This window comes from Rhinopithecus bieti, unplaced genomic scaffold (genome assembly GCF_001698545.2).
Source record: "Rhinopithecus bieti isolate Rb0 unplaced genomic scaffold, ASM169854v2 scaffold_32047, whole genome shotgun sequence".
NCBI lineage: Eukaryota > Metazoa > Chordata > Mammalia > Primates > Cercopithecidae > Rhinopithecus > Rhinopithecus bieti.
The window spans coordinates 38,517-58,143 of NW_016814042.1; the positions used below are offsets into that span (position 1 = coordinate 38,517).

General features: G+C 41.9%; 2 protein-coding genes across 9 annotated transcripts in view; one reads left to right on the plus strand and one right to left on the minus strand.

The window, feature by feature from the left end:
- Nucleotides 1-6: 6 nt before the first annotated feature.
- PLPP5 (phospholipid phosphatase 5) lies at nt 7-10,497 on the plus strand. 8 transcript variants are annotated; one of them, XM_017849368.1, is made up of 8 exons: nt 7-3,913; nt 4,045-4,153; nt 4,587-4,677; nt 5,083-5,146; nt 5,304-5,369; nt 5,647-5,813; nt 6,765-6,935; nt 9,005-10,497. In XM_017849368.1, the coding sequence occupies exons 1-8, from the start codon at nt 3,693-3,695 to the stop codon at nt 9,166-9,168; spliced, it is 1,053 nt and encodes a 350-aa protein (XP_017704857.1). In that variant the 5' UTR covers nt 7-3,692; the 3' UTR covers nt 9,169-10,497. The 8 variants fall into 8 exon arrangements, with proteins under 8 accessions (XP_017704857.1, XP_017704859.1, XP_017704858.1 ...); XM_017849370.1 differs by having other exon boundaries at nt 5,647-5,771; XM_017849369.1 differs by having other exon boundaries at nt 5,340-5,369.
- A 296-nt stretch (nt 10,498-10,793) lies between these two features.
- The window catches only part of DDHD2 (DDHD domain containing 2), a 30,882-nt gene continuing 22,048 nt past the window's right edge, over nt 10,794-19,627 (minus strand). The window contains exons 14-15 of the mRNA XM_017849351.1: nt 13,476-13,583; nt 10,794-13,023 (exon numbers count right to left, since the gene is read on the minus strand). Coding sequence (XP_017704840.1) covers nt 13,502-13,583 — 82 coding nt within the window. The 3' untranslated portion in view covers nt 10,794-13,023; nt 13,476-13,501. The remainder of the gene's footprint in view (nt 13,024-13,475; nt 13,584-19,627) is intronic.

The window sequence follows — 19,627 nt, forward strand, 5'->3', positions numbered from 1 at the left end:
AAAAAAAAAAAAAAAAAAAAAAAAAAAAAAAAAAAAGCTAACCATAGTTCTGAAGTCTTTGGCCATGAGTGTTCTTTAATGGTCTAAAAAGCGGTTTTAGTCATGCCGGTGCCAAGGAGCTCTCCTCACACCTCCATAGCATCAATGTTGACCTATTTTATATATTTTTAAGTTGCAGATTATAGATACAGAAAGAGAAAATTGTCCTTTATGTGTGCATGAGTATACATGCACTGTGCCTGTGCTACACCAATGAAATATTCCAAAAGACACATTGCTCACTCATAGTCTGAAGTTGGTATTTGTTAACTTTTAAATCTATATGTGGTCAGTGTAAGTGGTTGGTTTTTATTCTTGTCAAACAATGAAATAACTTAAAGCAGCACGGGCTAATGGTGGTATTTATTTTTTAACCACATGTTAATTTGTTGAAGGAAGAAGTGAACATAAGATTTTTGATAATCAGCCTAAAGCTTCAGAAATTGGATCAGTAAGAGCTAAAGATGAAATCCTGGGAAACCTTCCCAGGCACTGTGCAGGGGAGGGAGGGGCTGGACTGCCACTGCTGTGAGGGAGGAATGGGAAGAGCAGCCCCTGGCTGGGTGAGAAGGGCAGAGTGGATGGCCCTTCATTCCTGGAAGGCTGAAGCAACCAGAGGCAATGATTCATCTCTTTAATGTCTAATCAGGGAGAGATACAGGAGTGAGGTGAGTTTTATTTTCATTTTTGTTTTAACAAGTTCCCACTCTATCTTAATTCTCAAAAATGATCTGGCCTAATCTATAGAACTGGCTGAGTTTGAGAATCATTTAAAATTTGGAATTTTCTATACAAGTCAGGAACATACCTGAAAGCTAAAACAGTAATGGAGGCAGGGGGGCTGCCCCCAGCTCCCTTCTGCCATTTACACAAAATATTTGAAAACATGTCTGTAAATAATGTTGTAGAACTGAGATATTCAGTATCATGTAAAGGACCCTCAGATGGGACAGGCTGTTGAACAACTTTCCTAGATCATGAAGTGGAATTTCCTTTTTGAGTAGTTTCTTGCATGGTGTATTCCAGTAGTTCAAACCCAGACCTACAGTTTGCAACCAGGCCATCTGTAGAGAGTATAATCTCTGGACTGCCCAGGACTTGTTGCTTGTCTTTCATTTCATTTTAAATATAAAGCTCTTCCTTTAGCATTCACCTTAAAGTCAAGGTGCTGGCTGCCACCTGCCATGTCCTCTTACAAGATAAGAAAACAGTGGCTATGGAGCCCTCACGGCTGGGAAGCTGACATTCTATGTACTTCCACATGAGAAAAAGGACATTGGAAAGTTGCTTTATTTCTGGGCAGTGTAGACTAAAGTTACTTTTCACAAGGCTGATGCATCCAGCCACCCCCAGTTGTCCAAGTTGGTGCAGACATGAATTGATGAACTGAAACACTTTCCTTTGGCCTAGGGCCACCTAGAATTGGTCTCTGGTTATTTGTAAAACAAAAAGTAGAACTTGGTTCCATTTTCAGATGGACTAGGGAATACTATAATTAGTATACAGCTTTGCAATGAATTAACAAATACTGAAAAGTTGGAAATGTGTATATATTGAAATCTCACCAACTTTTACCTGGGGTGGGGTACCAGGAGAAAGGGGGTTATAATAGGGTAAGGGGGGGGATAATGTTTACCACAGGTACGAAGTAGTCACTTTAACATTGAGACCTCTGCCTCATTGAATTCAGGTTTTTTAAGTACTTGAAACTCTTCAGATTCTCCTTATTTTACAGTTTCTTTTTACATTTATGAAGTAGAAAGCATTGTTTTGTAAACCGTTTTGAAAATAAGTAGCCTAGTCTCTTATCCTCTTTAGCGTGGATTAAAGGTGAAGTTCTGCAAATGGGAGAGTGTTCACAGTAGATAGCTCGGATTGATTGAACACATTTGAGGAAGAGACTCCTGCATGAGATACCAGCATTTTTACAAATACTTCTTATGTACGTTCTTTATTTTGTCATTTTGTCAACCCTGTCCCCAAGCACATCATCTTTCCTTTTACTATGTCTATGTAGGGAAAAAAACAAAAAAATTGCACTTATGTTACACTCCCAAAATGTGGGTAATCTGTGTCTTTCAAAAAACATTTCTGTTTTTTGTTTTGTTTTGGTCAGTCCATTGCGTAAGTGACAAGTTTGGGTGCTTGTGGCACGTATGTATGAAGTGGGAGGGGGATGAGAATTGCCTGTCCTTCAGTAGGCTGTAAAAGTAATTTACATGTAAGTAAAAAGGGAAAATAGAATAGATGCCAAAGTCATTTATTCAGTCCTTAAGTTTTCTTATGTGGCATTACTGCATCTGCTAGTTAGTGAGAAAGCACCCTAAGCTTTTACTGCTCCCCTCCCTGCCTGCCAACACACTTGATGTGTGCAAACAGCCCTCAAGTATCTGTCAGATTACCTATATAAGGTATTGATAAGGTATTCTTGTCAGTTTAGAAATGGACTGGATAAAACTTACTTTGTTGTCATTATTTTATCTCATTTGTCCTGTTACATGCCCTATGTTAAGAAAATTATATTGCCACTAATAACCAAGATGCTAAATGAGTATTACAACTGGCTAATATCATTTTTTATATACAAGGGTATGTGTATATTTGGAATTGATACGAGAAATTCATTTGTACCCATTTGAGTGATATTGCACAACAAACACAGATACCTACAGACTCCGTTTTCATTTTCTCGTGTTCTTTATGATGATGATCTTTGTAGATTGGTTATTTCTGTATTTTATCTGTAATAAACTTTGTAGATCCTGTGAACTGTTATTTTGCCTAAATCACTTGAGACTTGAGTCTTTAATAACAAAGCATCAATATTCACTAAAGTCAATCTCTTTTGAGTTTCTGTGACTTGGCTAGAAGCTCTTGACACTAAGGGATTAGTGTTAATTTTCCCTGGGGGTGTTCCACTAGGGCATTACTGTATAATGACTTGATGTTGCCACATAGACTTCAAGATATATAATATTTTGAGGATTTTGTTGATTGGCCTATGTTTTATTGCATAGTGTGAAATGTGTAAAGCTTGGTTAACCTGTATATAGATAGCTTATTGTTGACTAGTTACAGTGTATTTAGGATTGCCTGTAATATTTAAGCTTCTTTACTGATGTGTGTGCTGGTAGGAACATATAATTTTTGTACATTATATTTACTGATGTTGCCTTTTTTATTTTACAAATACTTTGGAATTCCAATGTGTTTTTTGCTTCCGTGAGGATTAATTTGGAAAGGTTTTTAATGACATTCCACTGATTTCAGATTTTGCTTGAGATTGACTTCAATAAATTGTCCTGTATGTTCCAAATTAAATATGTGGGCTTGTTCTTTGCCAGTAATTTTTTGCTACAACATTCTGGGTGGGAGGACTAAATGACACAATCCAGCCAACCTCAGCCAGTGTAGTTTCCTGCAGAATGCGGCTGTGTTGCTAAGGAACCAGGATCTGAGAGCGAGCTGTTTGGTTTTCCGTTTAGAGGCGAGGTCCCGGGAGAAGGCTGCTCCCCGCGGTTGTGTGGTTGGGGTGTGGAGAGAAGCTGCTCATGGACCGCACGCCGACCTACTCGGCTGAAACTGGGGCGTTGGCTCCCTGCTGAACGCACCGGAGGGCAGCTCCGCTGACTTTGCGTCCCCTTTGCCAGACTATGCCCTCGGCACAGCCGCCAGGCCGGCTTCCTGGGCAGCGGCCGGAGCGCGGGCGGCTGGGAGAGGGGGCGGTGAGCAGTTCCCGGCCCGGCCCTCCCCGCGGAGGCGGCCACGTCAGCGCGGCGTCGCTCAGGGCTCGCGGCCGGATGGGGAAGGCGGCGGCGGCGGTGGCCTTTGGGGCCGAAGTGGGCGTGCGGCTCGCGCTGTTCGCGGCCTTCCTGTAAGATCCACGGCCGGGTCCGGGCGGCCCCGCTTCCCAGGCAGGCAGGCGGCAGGGGGCGGCGGGCCGGGCAGTGGGGAAGCAGGGAGGAAGCCAGGCGACCTGCTCTGCGCTTCTTTGTTCCCCTCTAGGGTGACGGAGCTGCTCCCCCCGTTCCAGAGACTCATCCAGCCGGAGGAGATGTGGCTCTACCGGAACCCCTACGTGGAGGCGGAGTATTTCCCCACCAAGCCGATGTTTGTGCGTGGAGAAAGATCGTCCCTCTTCCCTCCCCGTAACCGGGCTTCCCGCGGGCACCTGTGCTTTTTCCTCCGTGGAGACGGCCTCTGTAGGGACCCACTGCCCACTCCGCTGCTATGCGCTGGGTTCCGCCTCCTAGGGCTCTAGTGTTTAAGATCCTGATTGAGAAAGGAGGATGTCCGAGCCTCTTTCGGCTGATACAACGTTTTCCCGGGCGCTGTGTGCCTCAGCCTGAGGTACCGGGGCCGAGCCGCACGGTCGCTGCTGTTCACTGGTGGCGCTGCCTGGCTCCCGGTTACGCGCACTCAGAGACCTTATGTTAGCGCTAGTGGGTCCTGCTGTTTCACGTCCCTCTTTCCTGTACGAGCTACTTTAACCATGAGTGTGGCTTTTTTTTTTTAAATTGTTTTTAACCTCTGACATTCTAATTCAGGTTATTGCATTTCTCTCTCCACTATCTCTGATCTTCCTGGCCAAATTTCTCAAGAAGGCAGACACAAGAGACAGCAGACAAGCCTGCCTGGGTGAGCACTAGTCCCTTCTGGCCGGTGTCTTCGTGCTGGAAACCTAGGAAGTCGTGGGGTTCAGCCACGGTGAGCCTGTGTGGAGGCCACTGAGTTGTGCATTCCTAAAGGAACTCCATCCCCGCGGGAGAGGAAAATAGCACTGCAGGGACTTGGTTATGCAGGCTACACCGCAGGCAGCCCTGTGCCTAAATGCACTGGGTTATTTGTACTTCAGAAATGTCTTTGGCCTAGTACAAAAGTTCTTGACTACAAAAGTGATCACTGAAGACCTTAATTATTTTTGTGCCCAGGTCTGGTTGGATTCTATCCATCTCAGAAACAGTACGGCTGCTCTCTTAATGAGGCTATGACCATGCCTTTCCTCCTAGACAGATCCTTCTAACTTATGGCTTTGCTTTGCAGCTGCCAGCCTTGCCCTGGCTCTGAATGGCGTCTTTACCAACACAATAAAGCTGATCGTAGGGAGGTAAGTGACGACAGCTAACTACCTCAGCGTCTGCTTCAGCCCTTACCCACCAGGACAGTGGTGGTGTCCACCACACGTCTTTCTCATTCTTTTCCCTTTATCTTCACTCTGATTTTTCTTTTCTCATGCAACGCTTACTCCCTTCCCCATACCTCAGTCCTCCAGGTGATGGGCTCTTTTCTGCCCTGAACAGCATCTCCCACCAACGGCCACAGCAGAGTCGGTCAGTGTCCTCTTGAGCACCTCCTGAAGCTGCAGTGTCATTTGCTGTTTGCCCTAGAAAGTAATCATGTACTGGAGTGGGGTTTTTCCCCTAATTTAAATGCTGACCTTGGAAGTAAGACTTTTCTCTTAGTGTGGTGACTATACTAATCCAGTTACTTTATTTTGCCTGGGGCACTGTTTGACCAATAGTTAACAGGATTATTAATGTCTGCTACAACTGAAAAATAATTTCTGGAGTTAATGATTTACGTTCCAACCATGCTTCTTGCTTCCAGGCCACGCCCAGATTTCTTCTACCGCTGCTTCCCTGATGGGCTAGCCCATTCTGACTTGATGTGTACAGGGGATAAGGACGTGGTGAATGAGGGCCGAAAGAGCTTCCCCAGTGGACATTCTTCCTGTATGACTATCATATGGACTCTACCCCTATGCTTGTTTTCATGTAATTGAATTTAACCTAGAAAGCTAGTAGGGATGGGAAAATCTGACTACTCTTGTTTCTAGAATTTGGAAACCCCGCCCCCCCCTTTGGAAACCCCGCTCCCCGCCGCCCCACTTCTTTAGTAACTCCACAGTTTAGCAAGTCTGAGCCTTGACTATCTGGGTAAATATTACAGAACAGAAAGAATTTACCTTTATGAGATTTGCACATTTAATTATTATTATATTATTTGCCTAGATCCTGCAGTCTTGTACTAGCAATAAAAATACCTTTAACGAAGAGTTTATATGTGTCAGGTGCTTTGAAGCATTTTCATTTACCTAATTATAGCTCACAATAATCCAGTGAGGTGGGGACTATTATTTTTATGAGTCCCATTTATAGATGAGGAAACTAAAGCATCAACAAGTTAATTCATATAGCTAGTATTCTGAAAACTACACTCTGATAAAACATGACCTTTGGGGCACTAAGTCCTTCCTTTTTCTTTTTGTTTCCCTTTCCTTCACTATGATTTACACTAGAAGTATACACAAAAAAGGATTAAAACATCCTCATGGCCGCGTGTGGTGGCTCATACCTGTAATCCCAGCAATTGGGAGGCCAAGGCATGCAGGTCACTTGAGGCCAGGAGTTCGAGACCAGGCTAACCAACATGGTGAAATCCCATCTCTACTAAAAATAAAAAAATTAGCCGTGCGTGGTGGCACACGCATGTAGTCCCAGTTACTCAGGAGGCTGAGGCAGGAGAATCGCTTGAACCCGGATGGTGGAGGTTGCAGTGAGCCGAGATGGTGCCACTGCACTCCAGCCTGGACGACAGAGCAAGACTCTGTCTCAAAAATAAATAAATAAATAAAAACATACTCATGCTTCCTAGCCTCCTATGTGGAAATGAATGAGGTAGCTTCCTTTAAAAGACACACCACTTAAAAGTTTTTCTTGTTCCAGTTGCATTTGCTGGTCTGGCCTTTGCTTCCTTCTACCTGGCAGGGAAGTTACACTGCTTCACACCACAAGGCCGTGGGAAATCTTGGAGGTTCTGTGCCTTTCTGTCACCTCTACTTTTTGCAGCTGTGATTGCACTGTCCCGCACATGTGACTACAAGCATCACTGGCAAGGTAAGCAAAGTACTCAAGCCATGGAAGTTTGCGTATTTCACTCATTTTATTCCTAGCACCTAGCACAGAGGAGACGGTTCCTAAATATCTGCTGAATGAACAAAATAATGAATATGGATGGTCTGGGTTCTATACTAAGAATATACATTTTAAATTATAGGAAAGATAAGACAAAAAGAGTTTACCAAAGATATCCTAATTTTTCCATTATTTGAAGCATTGTGAGTTCAAGTTAAACTGCATCTACAGGAAATTTAAAATCTCAGAGTTCAATTTACTCTCTTAAAAATTAGGTTCATTGTCGGCCGGGCGCGGTGGCTCAAGCCTGTAATCCCAGCACTTTGGGAGGCCGAGATGGGCGGATCACGAGGTCAGGAGATGGAGACCATCCTGGCTAACACGGTGAAACCCCGTCTCTACTAAAAATACAAAAAAAAACTAGCCGGGCGAGGTGGCGGGCGCCTGTAGTCCCAGCTACTAGGGAGGCTGAGGCAGGAGAATGGCGTGAACCCGGGAGGCAGAGCTTGCAGTGAGCTGAGATCTGGCCACTGCACTCCAGTCCGGGCGACAGAGCGAGACTCCGCCTCAAAAAAAAAAAAAAAAAAAAAATTAGGTTCATTGTCATAGGACTTTTGTTCAAAAATGTAAGTAAAATTCAAGAAAACGTAAAATTATAATTAAACCAAACAAGTTTAAGCTGAATGCTATAGTAAGTAAAATATCCAAATTGTAGAACACCTGGCTGGGCGTGGTGGCCCACGCGTGTAATTCCAGCACTTTGGGAGACTGAGGCAGGCGGATCGCCTGAAGTCAGGAGTTCAAGACCAGCCTGGCCAACATATTGAAACCCCATCTCTACTAAAAATACAAAAACTGAGGCCAGGCACAGTGGCTCACGCCTGTAATCCCAGCACTTTGGGAGGGTGAGGTGGGTGGATTACCTGAGGTCAGGAGTTCAAGACCAGCCTGACCAACAGAGTGAAATGCTATCTCTACTAAAAATACAAAATTAGCCGGGCGTGGTGGCACATGCCTTTCATCCCAGCTGCTTGGGAGGCTGAGGCAGGAGAATGGCTTGAACCTGGGAGGTAGAGGTTGCAGTGAGCCGACATCGCACCACTGCGCTCTAGCCTGGGCAATGAGAGCAAAACTCTTGTCTCAAAAATAAATAAATACATAAATAAAAATACAAAAATTAGCCAGGCATGGTGGCACATGCTTGTAGTCCCAGCTACTCAGAAGGCTGTGGCAGGAGAATCGCTTGAACCCAGGAGGTGGAGGTTGCAGTGAGCTGAGATCACGCCACTGCTCTCCAGTCTGGGTGACAGAGTGAGACTCTGTCTAAAAAAAATTAAAAATTATAGAATACCTTCAAAACCACAATTCCAAAAAAATGTTGGAAGTACTGCCCACAGGTCCTCAGGAACCCTATTTTAAATAAACTAGTTTTCTGCAAAGAGAAGCAACTCTTTTTTTTTTTTTTTTTTTTGAGCAGTTCTCCTGCCTCAGCCTCCTGAATAGCTGGGATTACAGGCATGCACCACCACGCCCGGCTAATTTTTGTATTTTTAGTAGAGACGGGGTTTCACTTGGTCAGGCTGGTCTCGATCTCCTGACTTCATGATCCGCCTGCCTCGTCCTCTCAAAGTGCTGGGATTATAGGCGTAAGCCACTGCACCCGGCGAGAAGCAACTCTTAAAATACTTTATTCCTTCCTCTAGGACCCTTTAAATGGTGAAAATGGGTAGATGAATAGCAGTAAGTGGACCTTTGTTACTCTTCTGAGTTAGAAAAATTCTAATTTAGTACACTCAGAACAAAGCTTATTTTACTTACTTAAGATGTGTTTTGATTTGGTATTCAGAAAGCAACCTGACAATGATAATCCTGTAACTATGATAAAATTGAGAATAAAAATATTTTATTTAGAAACCATAAATCTGGAATTGAGGTTACTTTAAGCCCCACAGTAGAGTATCCTGGAGGGCCAGGTCCTCTATGCTACATGTGTTTGTAATAGGATTTGGGAGCCTAATATTAAGAGAAGACCTTGTTTCCACTCTCTTCAGATGTACTAGTTGGATCCATGATTGGAATGACATTTGCCTATGTCTGCTATCGGCAGTATTATCCTCCTTTGACGGATGCAGAATGCCATAAACCATTTCAAGACAAACTTGCACTTTCCACTGCACAGAAGAAGCCTGGGGATTCTTACTGTTTTGATATTTAAAAATTGAATCTGGCTGGGCATGGTGGCTCATACCTGTAATCACAACAGTTTGGGAGGCCGAGGAGGCTGGATCACCTGAGGTCAGGAGTTCAGGACCAGCATGGCCAACATGGTGAAACCCTGTCTCTACTAAAAATACAAAAATTAGCCAGGAGTGGCGATGTGCCTGTAATCCCAGCTACTCGGGAGGCTGAGGTGGGAGAATTGCTTGAACCTGGGAGGCGGAGGTTCCAGTGAGCCAAGATCTTGCCACTGCACTCCAGCCTAGGCAACAGAGTGAGACCCCTCCCCCCCACCAAAAAAAATTGAATCTACCTTAATGGAAAACAGGTGAACTAGCCCTCCTAACTGGACCATGCACAAGACAAGAAATTCTGGCCTTTTTTTCCTCTTCCAAGGTGCAAGTGAGGACATAAGCCACACTGTATTCTGCCTCCAAATGATTACACACTTTTGTCCCTGCTCACACAGATCTATCTTGAGGAGTTACGGTTCTTTTCTACTACTGTATGCCATACATTCTAGTAAAAGGATCTTTCAAAGGTGTCCAACACCTTATAAATCTGGTCTATCAGATTGATATCCGAAGATCTACAGTGTTTTTACATTTACTTTAAATGCCATTCTTAGAAGGATCTTGTCACAAAGAAGCCTTTATATAGCCCCATCTTATCTCAGAAGCTAATTATCAAAACTTAATTTCCATTTCGTATAGCTCAAGATCTTAAAATCTAGGGCATGGCCAACTAAATTACTTTGATTCTGTTTACCTTCTCTGATGACAATTCCATCAAGCCTTAAATAGGAAAATGTCGAATCTGGGGTAATTTATCACTTTTGTGCACGTCTTATCTGAGTTCAGCCATCTGGTACTACTGTATACATTTTGAACACCATGGGCATAAACAATTTGTTGAATTACTAAGTGAACACAATAATAAAGAAGAAAATGGTCAGGAGTGTGGTTTCAGCACTACTAACAGATGACTGTTTCTACCTCATTTGACCATAACTGTGCTCGTGAGCTTCCTTCCTTCCATTCATGACTGAAGATCTGCTCAAATGCACCAACACTGCCAAGTGACTAAGGCAGAAAAGAAAAATGACAGGTATCATCATCTGAAGGACAGATGAATCTTTTTCTGCCTCTTCTTCACAATGGGATATAAGGAACAATTATAGGATGTCATCAGAACTGATGCCGTAGGACCTACAGCTCCCTTTCTCTTTATTGTGATTGTACTTTAAATATGACCTTGTCTTTTATGTGTATCTTCCTATATTTTCAATGTATCTTTTTCCTTCAGTAAACGTGATATTCAAATAAAATGGTAAATGTGTGCTTTCTTAAATATTTAAATTACATTAAGGGGCTGGAACTTTAGTAAAGCAAAACACTGAATTCCCTATCCGCCATAAGTGATTCAACTGCTGTTATCTATAGTACTGGCTAATATTTACAAATACCAGAGGAAAGTCTCTTATAATTGCCATGCTTTAAATTCTGAACTTAAATTCTGCCTATGACAATGAAAATACCAATCAACGGGAAAGAATTTACATATTAGTTCTTTGCCCAAAACTTATTTTTTTGTTTTAGTAATACATAAAGGCAGAGAAAATCGTGACTGTACTGATTTTCTTGACTTTGTGACGGGTGAGTCCAGGTAAAAGTAGGCCACTAGTCAGTATGGTTCCATTTTAGTATTTACTAAAGTTTTAAATATAATCACGTAAAAAACATTTCAAAAGTGCAAAATATCAGAAATCTAATCAGTGCTATTAATCTTTCCATGCAAACAATCTCTTTTGCTGAGATAAGTGATACTAGTTCTGCAGCTGGGAATATGTACAAAATGATGCTGTACCAGAGTTTAAAAATAGGCTTGGTCTAGAGATGGCACATGATACAAATGAAGCAGTGCAAATAATATATGACTAAATACAGGATTTCAATCAAGCTTATTATCCTGGGAATATACAGCTATAATACCATGAATAGACAAGATATAAAGTTCTTTCACAGTTATCCACCCTTCACCACTAGGAAAGAAACATTCCTTAATACAAAGAGTAGTTTATCTGGCTATCCAGGGCTATGCTGTCCATCTTTGGTTACAGGGACTCCCTCTGCTTATCCTTTGGTTTACTCTTAAAACAGCACCTATTCTGCCAATAGGAAGAGTAAACATAAATTTGAAGACCACAACTTGGCAAAAGCTTCCCCTTAATATACGGTGAATACTTAATTCTCAATAACTCAGAGTTTATATACTTTTAAAAAAATAAAGTATTCCATATATCTGAAACTTAGTGGCATACTTAGCATTAGGCTACAAGGAGATGACAAAGAAAGGCATGCCTGACCTATACCCCAACCTTACCTCTACAGTCTCCATGGTGACAGTAATTACCTTTCATTTTCCTTTTCTCTCCAGAAAGGGATAAAGATCACTGCTGTCTAAGGAATGGCTTAGTAAATATTAAATGCCAGTGGCTTTGGAAACCATAACATTTATAAAAAAATTTATAAACAATAAACCACAGCTCGCCTGCCTTTGCCACTGTATAAACAGGCCTGTGGAATCTGAGAGCAAGTATAAAGGACTATCATAAAGAGAACTACAAAGACTGACAAACTCTGACCAATGAAGAAGAAAGATCTACAGCAAAGTAGTGAAAAGATGCCTTCACAAAATTAGTGTGCAGTCACTTGTGTTCTTAGAAGTAAACCTCACTTCATATGTTCCAGACTCGGCTGACACTGACTCTGCAATAGCTGTTTCTTGGACCCTACAGAAATAAGTTTTTCTTTCAGAACAAGTTAAACATTTCCCCCTAGCCAAACCTACCTGCCCAACCAATGCTGCCCATGCCAAGAGCCTTTTAAATATGCTTTGCGGATTATGGATGCCTAAGAAGGAAAGAGGATACACAATACTACCTTAGCCCAAGTAGAAATGGCAGGTGACAAATTCTGTTTCACCATAAAGGCACCACTAAAAGATTTTATTTAGAACCTCAGCAGCCTGTGCAGGCTACGTAATTTCAGGTTCATCAGCTTTTACAACTACTTTCAACATAAGAATAGAAGCTATTAGCAAATAACTTCTATCAAATATAAAAGGGAGGCCTAGGATATACAACATCTTTGCTTTATAAAGATGCACCTAACATGAACTAACTTGTCAACTTTAGACTCTTACAGCAGCTCAAACAGTTGCAAAAACAATGAACATTAGTGATTTCTGGCAATAAGTCTGTCAGTCAGTTCTAAGAGAGTAAACAACACTTTTTTAAAGCTACATTTTAGTCTTTCTTCATATACTACAGATAAGAAAGAAATGCAGTTTAAAAAATAAATCACCCAAAAGTCTTTTTCATATCCACTGAGACTTAGCCTTCAGTTCAATACAAACAAGAGATAATTGTACTCCAAAATGCCTTCTAAATCTCAAGAATCTGTTTCCAAACTAGAACACTTTCTAAAGATAAGCAGTAAGTTCCTTAAAAACATGTCTATGCCACCCAAAACAAATCAAACCCAAAATAGGCTATACACCATGTCAAGTACTAATCAATAAAGTGTGGCACCTACAAACTATCATCAAAGAATTAAAGACACAAACCACCCCCAGCTATGAAGAAAAAATGGCAAGTGTTTATATGAAGCCAGTGGTTGAAAGTAATAAGGCCTTTTGCTTTTCCATTCATTTCCAAAGAGGAAGATTATCTTCCAAAGACCACAGTGGTGAGTAAGTGGCAGGCAACATGCAGGAAATGACGCAGCTGAGGAGAGGAAAACTGCAGCAACAAACAGGTGGATTTTCTGGGGAAGGATCCCTCAATGTCCGTCTAGGGAAGAAAGTGGGAGAAGAGCTGCAGTCACAACTGGAAGGCAACCACAGAGAATGCCAGAGTCGAATATACAGACTTTGTAATTTCACATCTAAAAGGCTGAGTAATTTAAATCTCAGGATGGGTGGTTGGTTATTAAAATCATAACTGTTGCCACAGTAATTCTTAGTAACAGAACCATTAAGACTCTGAGTTTAGATCCTAAAAAATGACAGGTGTCATTGGACAAAATCTCTAGCAAAAACAGACATACACTAATCTTCCTCTAAATGGGCCACTGTGTTTTTTTCCCCATAAATTTCTACCAGTCCCTCTAAAAATGAATAACAGCCTAGATCCTGGTGACAGACAATAGCAAGTATATTTACAAAGAGCTTGAGGCTCCATCGCTCATTATAACATGTTAATGTGTAAGAATTACACTACATACATGACATTTTAAAACTTACATTAAGCAGGCATAGATGGGTCATTTTTACTGTAAAGGCTGATCAAGGAAGATACCCTGGGTTTGGTAGATCTCTTTGAGGACCAGCAATACTGTATCTTCAGACTCCCTATAAAGAAAAAAATTATATTGAGAAAAGGAACTAACATTTGTGCCAAATGTTTTACATATATTATCTCATTTAATCCATACAACCATTTTGCAAGTTTATTTTTCACTTCTGCAAAGAAATGAGATTCAGAGGTAATGTAATTGGCAGTGGTTTGGAAGGTGACCTAGCAAAGAACTCTGGCATTAAATCTAGTAATATAAAAAAGCTAGTAAGAGAGGCCGGGTGTGGTGGCTCACGCCTGTAATCCTAACACTCTGGGAGGCTGAGGTGAACAAGTCACTATAGGTCTGGAGTTTGAGCCAGCCTGGCCAACATGGTGAAACCCCGTCTCCACTAAAAATACAAAAACTAGGGCCAGGCATGGTGGCTCACGCCTGTAATCCCAGCATTTTGGGAGGCCGAGGTGGTCGGATCACGAGGCCAGGAGTTCGAGACCAACCTGGCTAATATGGTGAAACCCCATCTCTACTAAAAATACAAAAATTAGCAGGGTGTGGTGGTACACACCTGTAGTCCCAGCTACTGGGAGACTGAGGTAGAAAAATCGCTTGAACCTGGGAGGCGGAGGTTGCAGTGAGCCGAGATCACGCCACTGCACTCTAGCCTGGGCGATAGGCGAGACACCCTCTGAAAAAAAAAAACTAGCCAGGCATGGCAACACGTGCCTATAGTCCCAGCTATTCATGAGGCTGAGGCAGGAGAATTGCTTGAACCCAGGAGGCGAAGGTTGCAGTGAGCCGAAGGTTGCGGAGAGCCATTGCACTTCATCCTGGGCCACAGAGTGAGACTACATCTCAAAAAAAAAAAAAAAAACAAACAGGCCAGTAAGAAATAACCAAGAATTGTTCCTTTTCCACAGAGATCATTCTAGAGACACTACTGAAGAGTTGTCCAGTTGGTCACCTTAATTTTTAAAATATTATGCACTTTTTGGAAAAGGTAATACAATCATAAGGTTCCAAATTCCAAAAATATAATAATGAAGTCTCCCTCCCACCTTTGTTCCTCAACCACCACCAGTTCCCATCTTCTGACAACCAGTGTTATCAATTTCTCATGCATTTTCCAGATATTATTCTATGTATGCACAAGCAATTACTTATATCCACAGTTCATAACGAAATTTGATTTAAAAAGATTAACATTCATGAGGGACTGCCTTAAGGATATAAGACCCTAACAACAATCTTCTAGATCTGTGGTTCAACATTTATTGAGTCATGCATCCTTTTGAGAATCTAATGAAATTATGGATTTCTCCCCAGAAAGGATCACATTGCAACCACAATTATAAATGTGTATTTCATTGGATTCATAGACTTCCCTCATCTCCCGCAAACTCATAGACACAGACCCCAGCTTAAGAAATTCCTGTGTCTGGCTGGGCGCAGTGGCTCACGCCTGTAATCCCAGCTCTCAGGGAGGCAGAGGCGGGAGGATAGCTTGAGCCCAGGAGTTCAAGACCTGCCTGGGTAATATAACAAGACCCCATTCTCCACAAGAAGGAAAAAAAAAAAAAAAAAAAAGACGAAATTCCTATATCAAGTGGGAATTAGCTCTATCAGATATTAAAATGGTACATAAATAAGCAAATCAATAAATAAGAAGTTGAGAAATAGTCCCATTTATGTATAGGAATTTAAGTGGCCATGCACAGTGGCTCACACCTATAATCCTAACATTCTGGGAGGTTGAGGCAGGCGGATCACCTGAGGTCAGGAGTTCGAGACCAGCCTGGCCAACATAGTGAAACCCCATCTCTACCAAAAGTACAAAAATTAGCTGGGCATGGTGGTGCATGCCTATAGTCCTAGCTACTCAAGAAGCTGAGGCAGGAACATCATTTGAACCCAGAAGGCAGAGGTTGCAGTGAGCCAAGATCATACTACTGCACTTCAGCCTGGGCGACACAGCAAGACTCTGTCTCAGAAAAAAAAACAAAGAATTTAATTAAGTTAGAATCTCAAATCTATTAATAGTGTTGAGACATGTGGGGAAAAAAGGACCTGAATCTGAATCAGATTTATATGTAAAAATGAGATGATAAAATATTAGAATAGCCAGGCATGGTCAGGAGGCCAAGGAAAGAGGATTGCTTGAGCCCAGGAATTCAAGAGCCTAGTGCACTAAGATCATGCCTGTGAAAAGCCACTGCATTCCAGCCTGGGCAATATAGCAAGATCCTGTTTCTTAAAAAAAGAAAAAATACATATCTATATATGAATATACTGTGTTGGCTGAGTGCAGTGGCTCATGCCTATAATCCCAGCACTTTGGGAGGCCGAGGTGGGTGGATCGCTTGAGGTCAGGAGTTTGAGACCAGCCTGACCAACATGGTGAAACCCTGTCTCTACTAAAAAGACAAAATTAGCCAGGTGTGGTGGTGCACACCCGTAATCCTGGCTACTTGGGAGGCTGAGGCAGGAGAATCACTTGAACCTGGGAGGCAGAGGTTGCAATGAGTCAAGATCACACCACTGCCCTCCAGCCTGGGCGACAGGGTGAGACTCCATCTCAAAAAACAAAAACAAACAAACAAACAAAAAACTGTGGTAAGACTTTTTTTGGAAAGTAAGGAAGATCTTTCTATGACACAAATTCCAGAAACTAAAAAGCAAATGTCAACACATTTGATTACATAAAAATAAAATTTTGACCGGACACAGTGGCTCACACCTATAATCCCCACATTTTGGGAGGCAGGTGCAGGTGGATCACCTGAGGTCTGGAGTTCAAGACCAGCCTGGCCAACATGGTGAAACCCCATCTCTACTAACAATACAAAAATTTTAGCTACGCAGGGTGGCGCATGCCTGTAATCCCAGCTACTCAGGAATCTGAGGTACAAGAATCGCTTGAACCTGGGAGGCGGAGGTTGCAGTGAGCCAAGATCATACCACAGCACTCCGGCCTGGGCGACAGAGTGAGACTCCTTCTCAAAAAAAAAAAAAAAAAAAAAAAGTTGTTGGCCAGATATGGTGGCTTACACCTGTAATCCCAACACTTTGGGAAGCCAAGTAGGAGGATCACTGGAGCCCAGGAGTTCAAGACCAGCCTGGGCAGCATGGCAAAACCCCATTTCCACAAAAAAATTTAAAAAATGAGCTGGGCATGGTGGTACACACCTGTGGTCCTAGCTACTCCCAGCTGCTCAGGAGGCTGAGATGGGAGGATGGCATGAGTCCAAGGTCGAGGCTGCAGTGAGCTATAATCACACCACTGCACCGGGCTCGGTGGCTCAAGCCTGTAATCCCAGCACTTTGGGAGGCCGAGACGGGCAGATCACGAGGTCAGGAGATCGAGACCATCCTGGCTAACATGGTGAAACACCGTCTCTACTAAAAAATACAAAAAACTAGCTGGGCGAGGTGGCGGGCGCCTGTAGTCCCATCTACTCCGGAGGCTGAGGCGGGAGAATGGCGTAAACCCGGGAGGCGGAGCTTGCAGTGAGCTGAGATCTGGCCACTGCACTCCAGCCCCAGCGACAAAGCAAGACTCCGTCTCAAACAAACAAACAAACAAAATAATAATAATAATAATAATCACACCACTGCACTGCAGCCTGGGTGATAGAGGGAGACTCTCTAACAAAAAATTCTGATGCAGAGCAAATGAAACTCTCAAACACTGCTGATGGAGATGTAAACTGCTGGTGGCAAAACAGTTCGGCAGTTTCTTTTAAAGATACACTTCCATGTAGCATCCACCCATTCCATTCCTATTTACCCAAGAATATGTGCAGGTCAAGTCTTATAGAACATTCCTAGCAGCTTTATTTGTTAATAGCCCAAAACTGGAAAGTATCCAAATATTCATCAACAGGTGAATGGATAAACTGTGATATATCAATATAATGGAATACTATTCAGCAATAAAAAGGAACAAACTATTGATACACACAACATGGATTACGTCTATAATCCCAGCAGCTTGGGGGGCCAAAGAAAGAGGACTGCTTGAGGCCAGGAGTTTGACACCAGCGGGGGTAATATAGTGAGACCCCATCTCTATGAAAATAAATTAAAAAAAAAAAATTAGGCCCAGTGGCACATGCCTGCAGTCCCAGCTTCTCAGGAAGCTGAGATGGGAAGATCCCTTGAGCCTAAGAGGATCCCTTGAGCCCATAGATCTAGGCAACAGTGAGCCATGATTGTGTCACTGCACTCCAGCCTGGATGACAGAACAAGACTCTGTCTCAAAAAAAAAAAAAAAAAAAAAAAAAAAAAAAAAAGCTAAATGCCAAACAACAAAAGTATATACTGTAGGATTCCAAATATAAGTCATAAGCAAACTACAGTGCCAGATCAGTGGCTCCCTGGAAATTAGGAGGAGGGGGGAAAAGAAGGGATTACAAAAGGCACAAGGAAACTTTTGAGAGTGATGAGTATGTTAAGTTGATTGTAGTGACGGCTTCACAGGTGTATACATGTCAAAACTCATCAAATGTGTATTCTTTTAATAGGTGCAGTATATTGTACATTTTTCACCCAACAAATTGGCAAAGATTTTAAATTATTAAAACTGTTGGAAAAGCTGTGGAGAAACACACACTTTCATACATTATTGCTGGAACTATAAAAAGATACAACCTCTTATTTGGCAATATTTATCAAATTTTATAAATGTATATACCCTTTATGGCATTGATTCCCATTTGAAGTATTTTACATTACAGATATACTCATGAATAGGTGAAATGACACGAACAAGGTGTGTGCAAAAGAAAAGGAAAGCTGAAAGTCCAAGAGTAGAGGATGGCTTAAATAAATTATGGTGTATTTAGACAATGGAAGACTATGTAGCTAAAAAAAATGAGGAAACTACATATAATAGGTTAAAAAATGCCAAGATACACTAGTAGAAAAAACAAGGCACAGCACATTGTCTTTAATATGACACTATTTATATTTTTAAAAGAAGGGAAAGAATATATTCACATACATATATTTATTATGGAGGCATAAAATGGATGGCTAGAAGACATTTTACATTAGTTGTATATGGGGAAGAAACTAGTTGCAAGGAACAAAATTAAAAAGAAGCTTTTCATTATTTTTCTTTCTTTGAATTTCAAACCATATGAATGTGCTGCCCACACAGAAATATTAAAAGAAGTCTTTCTTTTCTATCAAGCCAGATCACCAGAGATCATTCTTAGCATTATTTTAGTCCCTTACAAGATTGCTTTTAATGAACTGCACTTTGATTTTATGTCATGGCCTCTACTGTATTTATTACATACAAATGATAGTGATTGCATCAGATAATTCCTTATCAGAATTCAAGAGAAAAATTCTTCTTAGGACCTTTGAGCTTGTTTTTTTTTTTTTTTTTTGAGATGCAGTCTCACTCTGTCACCCAGGCTGGAGTGCAATAGCACGATCTCGCCTCACTGCAACCTCTGCCTCCCAGGTTCAAGCAATTCTCCTGTCTCAGCCTCCCTAATAGCTGGGACTACAGGCATGCACCACCACACCTGGCTAATTGTATCTTTGGTAGAGACGGGTTGGCCACTTTCATTTTTAAATGGTCTGAGCTTTCCTTTCTAAAACACTTATCTCTGACCCACCTTATTTTCCTTGCTTTATTTTTATGAAAACTTCTTCAGAGATTAATTTGTATTATTTTATACTATTCTTTTTTTCAGACATGGTCTCGCTCTGTCACCCAGGCTAGGGTGCAGTGGCACCATCATGGCTCACTGCAGCCTTCAACTCCTGGCCTCAAGCAATCCTCCTTCCTCAGCCTCCCAAAGTGCTGGGATTATAGACATGAGCCACCATATCCAGCCTGAATTTCAATAAGCACATTAATCCATTCTACAATCCATCAGGTAACCAAATATATTTAATAATAATTCTTCCCAGGCGTGGTGGCTGATGCCTGTAATTCCAGCACTTTGGGAGGCGGAGACGGATTGATTGCTTGAAGTTTGAGACCAGCCTGGGCAACACGGCGAAACCTTGTCTCTACAAAAATTAGCTGGGCATGGTGGTGCACAACGGTCATCCTACTTTTTTTTTTTTTTTTTTTTTTGAGAC

Bases quoted from the DNA above. Each gene is read 5' to 3' on its own strand.
- PLPP5 (XM_017849368.1), top strand. From the start codon at position 3,693: ATGCCCTCGGCACAGCCGCCAGGCCGGCTTCCTGGGCAGCGGCCGGAG. The intron at 5,370-5,646 runs GTCAGTGTCCTC...TCTTGCTTCCAG, and splicing joins CAACGGCCACAGCAGAGTCG to GCCACGCCCAGATTTCTTCT. The intron at 6,936-9,004 runs GTAAGCAAAGTA...CACTCTCTTCAG, and splicing joins CTACAAGCATCACTGGCAAG to ATGTACTAGTTGGATCCATG.